This window comes from Carcharodon carcharias, chromosome 35 (assembly GCF_017639515.1).
Source record: "Carcharodon carcharias isolate sCarCar2 chromosome 35, sCarCar2.pri, whole genome shotgun sequence".
Lineage (NCBI taxonomy): Eukaryota > Metazoa > Chordata > Chondrichthyes > Lamniformes > Lamnidae > Carcharodon > Carcharodon carcharias.
The window spans coordinates 5,316,369-5,327,408 of record NC_054501.1 but is presented as its reverse complement, the minus strand read 5'-3'; the positions used below and the strand labels follow the sequence as shown (position 1 = coordinate 5,327,408).

The following is an 11,040-nucleotide window of genomic DNA, read 5'->3' as shown; positions in this document are numbered from 1 at the left end:
CAAAGCAATCGAACGACTGTGCATTACTTTCCCCTTAAATCCACGTTTCTTCCCTTATCAGTGTATATGAGGATGTGGGGTGAGGGTTGGGAGGGGAGTGAGGGAGGAATCTCTCCATGCCCCATCCCAACACCCCCTCTAGAAAATTGCCAGTTCTGTACAGCTCGCAGGTGGCTTTAAGGCAAGAATGGAGAGAGAATGTGGCTGCTCATGGAAATCACTGTTGGAGGGTCAATACTGAGGGAGCTCTGCATTGTCGGAGGGTCAGGGCTGAGCCGCGCTGTATGAGGGTCTGTGCTGAGGGAGCACCACACTGTAGGAGGGTCAGTGCTGAGGGAGAGCTGCACTGTCGAAGGCGCCGTCTTTAATGATGAAAAAGGGAGACGAACACAGGATGTGCAGTTCGAGTTCGCTCCGGCCCTGGGGCCAATGTTCACTGACCAGCCAGCCACTGCTGACAGAGCGATCAGGCGAGGTCCCCATCAGTCCTTAAAGTTCCTCCTCCTTCCACACGGTGACGAGTAACAGAGTGTGTTCATGTCCTGTCTGTCTGCTCCCTACTGTCTCTCTTGGCTGGTGCTACACTCGGAGTCTTCCTCCGGGCTCCAGAGGCCCACGGCTTTCGGTCTGGTGATGACATTATGCACCCACGGGTGGCACAGTATCTGGTCGAGGGTGGGCCATTCGGAGGGTTGCATGGAGAGGCACCATCGTATCAGCTCCTCGCACTCTGCAGGGGGAAGCGCAAGATAGTCCCTTAAAACTTGCATCGCGGGGAAGAATTGAATGTGAGAAAGAGAGAGAGAGACTGCAGAAGGCGGTGGAGCAGAGGGATCTGGGTGTCCTGGTACATGAATCTCAACAAGTTGGTACGCAGATGCAGTGAGTGATTAGGAAGCCAAATGGAAAGTTGTCCTTTATTTCGAGGGGGGGCGATGGAGTATAAAAGTGGGGAAGTCTTGTTACAACTGGACAGGGCATTGGTGAGGCCGCTCCTGGGGCTCTGTGGACAGTTCTGGTCTCCTTACTTAAGGAGGGACAGACTCGCATTGGAAGCCGTAAAGAGAAGGTTCACTAGGCTGATTCCTGGGACGAAGGGGGTTTGTCTGATGGGGAAAGGTTGAGCAGGTTGGGGCCTCTACCCATTGAAGTTTAGAAGAATGAGCGGTGATCTTATTGAAACATGTCAGATTCTGAGGGGAGGGGGTTTGACAGGGTGGATGCTGAGGGGATATTTCACCCTCTCAAGGGGGGCAATCTAGAATGAGGGGAGGGGGCACATTTTCAGAATGAGGGGTCAGCCATTGAAGACGGAGATGAGGAGGAATTTCTTTCTCAGAGGGTGGTCAGTCTGTGGAATTCTCTCCCCCCCCCTCCCCCTGAGAGCAGTGGGGGCCGGGTCACTGAATATATTCAAGGCCCAGTGAGACAGATTTCTGATCGTCGAGGGGAGTCGAGGGTTATGAGGGGGACGGACAGGGAAGTGGAATTGTGGAGCAATCGGATCAGATGCCATTTTATTGAATGGTGGAGCAGGATCGAGGGGCTGAATGGTGTCCTCCTGCCGCTGTTTCTTGAGATCTTAGGAAAGGAGACAGTGAAGGATGTTTTTTAAAAAATAAATCCCCTCTCTCCACCCCGTCTGCCACTTACCCTTGGAGATGCTGCAGGGCAGCTGGATGTCGCCAGCCAGGATTTCCACATCTTCCTTGAAGGGGATATCACCACAGACCATGACGTAGAGCAAGACCCCGAGGGACCAGGCGGTAGTGGAGAGGGCATGGTAGCGCCCTTTGCTGAAGAACTCTGGTGGGTTGAACAATCTGGTGCCTGAGCATTTCCATCAGAAAAAGAAGGAAATAGAGAGAGAGAGAGGGACAAGATTAAAACCAGACAACATTCACTGTAACAATATTTAACCAACCCAGCATTGCTTTGGAGTTTAACGCCCCGATGCCCCCAAATTACCCACGCCTGATGCTCGCCCCCTGCTTTATACCCCCAGCCCAGTGCTAGTACTGAGAGAGCACTGCACTGTCGGAGGGTCAGTGCCGAGGGTGCACTGCACTGTTGGATGGACAGTGCTGAGGGAGTGCTGCACTGTCGAACGGTCAGTACTGAGGGAGTGTCGCACTGTCGGAGGGTCAGTACTGAGGGAGCGCCGCACAGTCGAACGGTCAGTACTGAGGGAGCGCCGCACAGTCGAACGGTCAGTACTGAGGGAGCGCCGCACAGTCGAATGGTCAGTAATGAGGGAGCGTCGCACTGTTGGAGGGTCAGTGCCGAGGGAGCGCCGCACAGTCGAACGGTCATGCTGAGGGAGAGTCACACTGTCGGATTTTCAGTGCTGATAGAGATTCGCACTGTCGGATGGTCAGTGCTGATGGAGATTCGCACTGTCGGAGGGTCAGTTCTGAGCCGCACTGTCGGAGGGAATTGGGGCCCGCACAACAATCTGGGATCCCTGGTGGCCGAAAGAGAAATGGGGTGCTGCTGTGCCCCCCAGCTGCTTCCGGGATGCCCCCAGGGAGTGGCCGGGCTGAGATAGGGCACTCACCACTGACATCGGTGTAGGTGGTGTCACGCAGCAGGGCTGCCGAGCCGAAGTCGATGAGCTTGAGCTCGCCGGTGCGCAGGTCGACCAGAAGGTTCTCACTCTTGACGTCCCGGTGCGCGACCCCACAGGCATGGCAGTGCCGCAGTGCCTCCACCGCCTGGCGGAAGAAGGAGCAGGAGCACTCCTTGCACAGCCAGCCCTGCTCGGCGATGAGGTCGAAGAGATCCTTGGCTCTGGGCGGGCGCTCCATCACCAGCAGGAAGTCGTCCGGCCTGGAGAACCAGTCCAGCAGGCGAATCGCACCTCGGTGCTCCGGCAAAGACACCTTCCTCATCAGGATGATCTCCAGGGGCACACGGCGGTCATTCTGCAAACAGAGGGCACAAGGATGGCAGAATTCAGAACATGGACAGCAGGCAACAAGTTCACAAAGAGTGGGTGACAAGGAGTTGGGGGTGGGAGGTGGCTGGTTTGGGGAGATGGAGTTGGGGGTGGGAAGAGGCTGGTTTGGGGGGAGATGGAGTTGGGGGTGGGTAGGGGGTGGGAAGATGCTGGTTTGGGGAGATGGAGTCGGGGGTTGGTAGGGGCTGGGAAGAGGCTGGTTTGGGGGAGCTGGAGTTGGGGGTGTGAAGAGGCTGGTTTGGGGGAGATGGAGTTGGGGGTGGGAAGAGGCTGGTTTGGAGAGATGGAGTTGGGGATGGGTAGGGGGTGGGAAGAGGCTGGTTTGGGGGAGATGGAATTGGGGGTGTATAGGGTCTGGGAAGAGGCTGGTTTGGGGGAGATGGAGTTGGGGGTGTGTGGGCGGTTGGAAGAGGCTGGTTTGGGGGAGATGGAATTGGCGGTGGGTAGGGTTTGGGAAGAGGCTGGTTTGGGGGAGATGAAATTGGGGGATTGTAGGGGTTTGGAAGAGGCTGGTTTGGGGGGAACACAAGTTGAGAATGAAGTTCTATCTAAAAAAAAACTCACTTGTGGGGCGACCCCTGGTGGCGAGCTCACCTTAACAATTTTCTGTTGCGATGTGTCAGTTTCCTGGGTTTTTCCCTCTAAACTGATGTCACGGAGGGACACCAAAATAACCATTATCTCAAAGGCAATGAGATCTAGGGTTGTAATAAATAAATCACAGAATGAAGATTGAAAAGAAAGCCTTCGTCATTTTTCATTGAATTGCAAACAAGAACCAGCTCCTCTGCACAAACGCACTCACACTCACTCTCACACCCACCCTCCAATATACACACACTCAGAAACACTCTCTCACGCTCAGACACACACTTACACACACTCAGACACACTCGCACATTCAGAGTTACTTGCTCACACTCAGGTACACACGCACACTCTCACTTTCAGACTTATTCACACACACACTCAGACAGACTCTTACACACTCTCCCATTCAGAGTAACTCGCAAAGACACTCTGACACACTCGCACATTCAGAGATACTTGTACACACTCAGACACACTCGCACACGCACTCACATTCAGAGTTAACTCGCACACACTCAGACACATTCGCACATTCAGAGAAACTTGCTCACACTCAGGTACACTCGCACACTCTCACATTCAGACTTACACACACTCTCAGACACACTCGCACACACACTCACATTCAGAGGAGTTACTCATACACACACTCAGACACACTCGCACATTCAGAGTCACTTGCACACACTCAGACACACTTGCACGCTCTCACATTCATACTTACTCACACACATTCAGAAGCACTCGTACACACTCTCACATTCAGAGTTGTTCGCACACACTCAGAAAAACTCGCACATTCAGAGTTTCTTGTACAAACTCAGACACACTCGCACACACACTCAGAGTTATTCACACACACTCAGACACACTCGCAAATTCAGAGTTTCTTGTATACACTCACACACACTCGCACACACACTCAGAGATATTCACACACACTCAGACACACTCGCACACTGTCACATTCAGAGTTACTCACACACACACTCACACACACTCTCACATATTCTCACACTCAGACACACTTGCACACATTCTCACACTTCCACACACTCGCACACTCACATGCACACTTTGCACACTCTCAGATGCGCACTCGCACACACTCAGACAGAGACACGTTCACAAGTTTTATTTAATAAATTTTAAACTCACCAGACGACCCCAATCCGCCACTTTCTTCCTGGGCACGTGTTTTACTGCCACCTGTGATAGAAACAGGATCCCAATTCATTCAAACCAGCTGACTTTAAACACTACAACGATATTGATATATTTTAAGTAAAGTTACCTACTGAGTTAACACACACCTTGTCTCCCTCCCCCCTATAGAAACATCAGCAACACCTGCAGGTGTAAACATTGATTCCTGGGAATTATTTTGGATCTTCACTCCCCCCGCGACCCCCGGAATGTTGTAATGTTGTGCTCGCATTTCATAATTTATTGCACTAAAAACGGAAGCTTCTAGATGGCAGTGTGTCTCTGCGTACGCCTGTGTGTGTGTGTCTGAGTGTGTGTTTGTGTGTGTGCGTGTTTGGCTGTGCATGACTGTGAGGATCTCTGTGTGAGTGAGTGAATGTGTCTATGTGTCTGTTTGTGTGCATGTTTTTGTGAGTGTCTGTGTGAATGTATTTGTGTGTTTGACTCTGAGTGTGTGTGCGTGTGTTTGTTTGTCTGAGTGTGTGTTTGTGTTTGTGTGTGTCCGAGTGTGTGTTTGTGCATGTCTGTGTGTGTCTCTGTATGTGTCTGGGTGTGTGTGCGTGTTTGTGTCTGAATGTGTGTGTGTGTTTATGTGTCTCTGAGTGTGTTTGTGTGTGTCTGAGTGTGTCTCTGTGAGTGTGTGTGTGTGTGTGTGTTTGTGTCTGAGTGTGTGTGTGTCTATATATCGATGTGCTTATTTCATTAATGCCCTCCCTTTTCCCTCCTCTCTCACCGGAGCTCCATCGGAGATCCTCACAGCCGAGTAAACAGTTCCGAAGCCGCCGCTGCCCAGTTTATTGCCCACACTGTACAGATCCTTGAAGCTTTCTCTCTTCTTCCTCCTTTTCACTGCAGGACCTGAAGCAGAGAAAGAAAGAGAGAGAATTACACTCCATCCAATGATCCTAGCCTTAGTTTAACAAAATTATGACAGACAGAGAGAATGAGAGAGAGAGAGAACGAGAGATAGAGAGAGACAGAGAGACAGAGAGAAAGAAATAGAGAGAGAGACTGACAGAAAGACAGAGAGAAAGAGAGAGAGAGACAGAGAGAAAGAAAGAGAGACAGAGAAAGAAAGAGAGACAGAGAGAGACAGAGAGAGAGCTAGAGAAACAGAACGAGTGAGAGAGCGAGACAGCAGTGAGACACAGAAAGAGAGACACAGACACACAAACATCACATCAGACTGAAATGGTTCTTAGTGACAAATACTCCTGACCCTGCCCAGCCCACTAAACTCAAGCGAGAATTAATGAGTTTGCCCATTGCCTCTCTCTCTCACTCACATGTGTTTCTGTCACCCATTCTCTCTCCGTCTCTGTCTAACATATTTTTGTGTGTGTCTGTGTCTCTCTTTCTGTGTCTCACTGCTGTCTCGCTCTCTCGTTCTGTTTCTCTAGCTCTCTCTGTGTCTCTCTTTCCTTCTCTCTGTCTCTCTCTTTCTCTCTCTCTTTCTTTCAGTCTCTCTCTCTTTCTCTCAGTCTCTCTCTCCCTCTTTCTCCCTCTCTCTCTTTCTCTCTCTCTCTGTCTCTCTTTTCATTTTTTCTCTTTCTTTCCCTCTCCCTCTTCGACTTACTCTGCAATCGGCCGCCTCCAGTCCGTTCACCGGCGCATTGTGTGCACCCTTTTTAAGGGAATTTTTGGGTTGGGGAGGTGGTCGGGACTCCCTCTTCAAGGGGGGATCCCAATATGTTGGATTCCTCTTCCATCTCCCTGTCTGTTCCGTTAGACGAATTGGTTCCCACTGAAACTTGCTCTTGTGTTGATATGAATATGTTAGTACCAAAGACCCACCGAACCGAACCACCATCTCCCTCTGCATCCGTCTCTGCCCCCTCCGCCCCAGTCCAACTCTGTGCCTGTCTCTCTCTCTCTCTCAGTTTCTGTCTCTGCATCCCACTGGCTCTCAAGAATTCCTGCTCACTCCCCTTCTCCCCAAACACCAACTTCTGGGGAGCGGGGGGTTGGGAGGTGGGGTAAAGAAATTGCGCGGACACTCGGGGAACTCACGTTGTTAAAAAAAACTTCATACCTGGGTGCGATTCCTCGGCCGGTGTCTGACTGCACACAGTCCCTGACTTGGTATACAGCATGGCTCTGCGGGGGACGCTGCTCTTAAGATTCCTCTGGGCAGAGAAAGATAGTCTCGTAATCGTTTACAAAATGTTTCTTTTTAAAGGAAGAATTTTGTCCATCAAGGGGTTCACAGGCAGAGCAGAAGTTGAGTCTTTTGCCCCTTTCCCTGGTTGCTGTTGGTTACAAGGCGGTGTGTCAATTTCACCTCGAATGTATCAGTGTTCCAGCGAAGGCTGGAAATCCACAACCAAAACCCCCCAAAAATACGTGGAAAAACTCAGCAGGTCTGGCAGCATCTGCGGGGAGGGGCACAGTTCACCTTTCGAGTCCCTGTGACTAAGGGAAAGCAGAAGAGGGTTGCAACATAAACTGGTTTAAGGGGCAGGGGGAGGGGACAATTAGAGCTGGATCGAGGGTCAGTGATAGATGGGGGGAGACAAAAGATGTCACAGACAAAATGAGAAAGAGGTGCTGATGGTGGTGAAATTGGCTAAGAAATGTGCTAATGGGGACATTAAGGATAGAAAGCAACACGTAGAATGGACAGGTAGACCAATGGATGGAAACACATTTAAAAATATTGGGAATAGGTGGGAATAGAAAAATATTTATAAATTATTGGAAAAGAGGGGGTGGGGATGGAGGAGAGAGTTTGTGATCTAAAATTGTTGAACTCAATATTCAGTCTGAAAGGCTGTAAAATACCTAGTCGGTAGATAAGGTGCTGTTCCTCCAGTTTGCGTTGAGAAATAAAACAATTGATGTTGCTCTCACTCTTTCTCTCCCTCTGACTCTCTGTCCTTCTATCTCTCTCTCTATCTCTGCGTCTCTTTCTTTTTATCTCTCTTTTCCATTGTCTCAGGTGGACATAAAAGATCTCCTGGCCCCTATTGGAAGGAAAGCGGGCTGGCGGAGGTTGGGGTGGGGGTTGGGGGGAAGAGTTCTCCCCGGTGTCCTGGGCCCGAAACGTATCCCTCAGCCAACACCACGAAAAGGAACAGATGACCTGGGTGATCGAGTGACATCAGCTGATCGTGGGATCTTCCTCTGCGCAAAATGGCGATCCCTTTCCCTGCAAGATTGACCCCACCTGCAAAGGTGCTTCATTTGCTGCGAGGCTCTTGGAGGTTTCTGCTGGTTGGGAAAGGCGCTATATAAAGGCACGTCTTTCTTTCGCTACGGTCTGTATTCCCTTGTCTCTCTCTCTCTCGTTCTCTTCGATAAGGGGGAATTGGATAAATACCGGAAGGGCAAAAACGTGCAGGGTTATGGGGGAGTGGAAGTGCTGGTGGGGTCGGTGAGTGAAGAGTGTGGGGCTAACTGGACAGCTCTTTCAAAGAGCCAGCACATGTATAATGGGCTGAATGGCCTCCTCTTGAGATGCGTCATTCTGTGATTGTGCGAATGCCTCCGCCGTCAAAGGCTCCGCACCCCCCTCCTCCACCCCCGTTCAACCTGCCCACCCCCCAACATGAGTTTATGTAGCTGAACCTGCCTTACTGCTGTTGAGCCACTGTCAGGTCGTCGAGGTTTTGTTGACCAGCAGGTGGCAGCGGTTGCCACAATTATATATTGGGCCATCCACAGGAGAAGGCCATTCAGCCCTTCGAGGCTCAAGGGCTTGAAAAGGCCTCCTCTTGTTCCTGTTTAAAAGGCTCGAGACAGAGGCTGAATGGGCCTCCTGCTGTTCCTGTGGAAGTCTCGGGAGATGGGGCTGAATGGCCTCCTGCTGTTTCTGTGTAACAGGCTTCAGAGAGTGGGCTGAATGGCCTCCTCCTGTTCCTGTTTGCAGAGACATGTACACACACACACAATATACCACTGATTGAAACAAATTTTAATTTTATTGAGTACACACAAAACATCATAAATATGCAGGTAGTTTCTCTGGCATCAGCTCGATGGGCCGAAAGGCCTGTTATGCTCTAATGACTGTCGGTTCGCTAACCGACACTGTGATTTAAAGACAGTCTCATGCCGTGATTCACAAGAGGGTTTCACGTTGAACCACGAACATGATATCAGCAGCACCCTCTACAGCCTGGGCACAATACACGAGTATTTACAGACCAGGGTAGGCCTAGCTTCTTCCAGAATTTCCCCAGAACCTCACCAAATCTCGGGCCTCCCCTGGCGCACTCCTGAAGGCACTGGCATAGCCAACGCCTCTCCAGTGCCATCCCCCCACCCCCAACCCCACCAACACCCGCTCAGCTATTTGCCCACAGCGTGCATCACAATGCGATCGAACGACTGTGTGTTGCTTTCACCTTAAATCCACGCTTCTTCCCTTATCAGTGTGCATGATGATGTGGGGGCTTGGGGGTGGGAGTGAGGGAGGAATCTCTCAATGCCCCACCCAACACCCCCGCCAGAAAAGTTCCTGGTATGTAAAGCTCGCAAGTGGCCTTAAGGGGAGAATGGAGAGAGATTGCGGCTGCTCATGGAAATCACTGCTGGAGGGTCAGTACTGAGGGAGTGCAGCACTGTCGGATAGTCAGTTCTGAGGGAGTACCTTTGTAACCTGGGAGGCCATTCAGCCCCTCTCATGCATGTTAGACAGGAACAGGAGGAGGCCATTCTGCCCCTCGAGCCTTCCTCGATTCAACTAGATCACAGCTGATCTGCATCTTAACTCCATCTGCTGCCCTCGGTTCTGTAATCCTCAATCCCCCCCTTAACCAGAAAAATCTCCCAATCTCCGGATGGAAATTTACAATTGCACTCCCCACCCCCCATCTCAGCCTCGACAAGCTTATCGGGAGGATGGAGTTCCCCATTTCCACTGCACTTTGTGTCAAGTGCTTCCTGACATCCCCCCTGACCACCTGGCTCCAACTTTGATGTTCTGCCCCCTCATTCTGGGCTCTCCCACCCCCTCCAAACCCATCATCTTAAACGCCTCGATCAGAACACCCCTTCATCTTCGATACTCTAGGGAATACAAGCTCGGACTATGGGACCCGTCATCGGAATTTAACCCTCTCAGACCCAGGTCGTTCTAGTGATTCTGCGCTGCAATCCTGAAGTGCTCTCTCTCTCTTTCTCTCTCTCTCTGTCTCTCTCTCTCTCTGTCTCTTCTATCTCTCTCCCTGTGTATTTCTCTGTCGCTCTCTCTCTCTCTCTCTCTGTCTATCTGAGTCTCTCCCTCTCGGTCTCTCTGTGTATCTCTATCTCTCTCTGTTTATCTCCTTCTATCTTTCACTCTCTATCACTCTCTCACTATCTCTCTCTCTCCCTCTGTCTGTGTCTCTCTCTCTCTATATATATATATACATACATCTGTCTCTCCCTCTATCTCTCTTTCTGTTGCTCTCTCTGACGCTCTCTCTCTCTGCCTCTCTCTCTGTGTCTCTCTCTCTTTGTCTCTCTTTTCCTGTGTCTCTGCTCTTTGACTTTCTCGGTCCCTCTCTCTATCTCTCCCGCTCACTTTCTGTCCCTTTGTCTGTCTCACTCTCTCTCTTTCTCTCACTCTCTTTCTCTGTTTGCCTCACTCTACCTTTCTATCTCTCTCACTCACTTCCTCTCACTCTGCCTGTCTCTGTCTCTGTCTCTCTGTCTCTCTATCTCTCACTCTCCCTTTCCTCTGGCCTCCATTATACACCCCACTCTATAAGTATTTGCGACGCCATGACATACAAGGGTATTGTCCTAGTGCTGGAAAATGGGATTACAATAGTTCGGTACTTGTTTGACCGACACAGACTGTATGGGCCGAAGGGCCTTTTTCTGTGCTGTAGACCTCTATGACTCTGTGACACATCATTTTCCTCTCCATTGCCCTCTCTCAACCCAACACAAACCTTTGCCTCAACTCTTTCATCACATCCCTCTCTCTCTCTCTCTCTCTCTCTCTCTCTCCATCCTTCAGGATGAGACATTAAACCTGAGTCCTGCGTCCACCCCCTCAGGTGGACATAAAAGATCCCCCAGCCCCTATTGGAAGGAAAGCGGGCTGGTGGGGGTGGGTGGGGGTTGGGGGGAAGAGTTCTCCCCGGTGTCCTGGGCCCGAAACATATCCCTCAGCCAACACCACGAAAAGGAACAGATGACCTGGGTCATTGTGTAACATCGGCTGCTCGTGGGATCTTCCTCTGCAGCAAAATGCCGATCTCTTTCCCTATAAGAGTGACCCCACCTGCAAAGGTGCTTCATTGGCTGCAAGGCACTTGGAGGTGTCTGCTGGTGTTGAAAGGCGCTATATAAAC

The 11,040-nt window shown here is 50.9% G+C and overlaps 1 protein-coding gene across 1 annotated transcript; it reads right to left on the bottom strand.

Moving 5' to 3' along the window:
* Positions 1 to 557: 557 nt before the first annotated feature.
* LOC121272786 (serine/threonine-protein kinase pim-3-like) lies at positions 558 to 8,413 on the bottom strand. The gene is made up of 7 exons (XM_041179559.1): positions 8,333 to 8,413; positions 6,789 to 6,882; positions 5,490 to 5,614; positions 4,709 to 4,759; positions 2,558 to 2,924; positions 1,654 to 1,830; positions 558 to 730 (listed from the first exon to the last, which is right to left on the bottom strand). The coding sequence occupies exons 1-7, from the start codon at positions 8,411 to 8,413 to the stop codon at positions 558 to 560; spliced, it is 1,068 nt and encodes a 355-aa protein (XP_041035493.1).
* Positions 8,414 to 11,040: the final 2,627 nt, after the last annotated feature.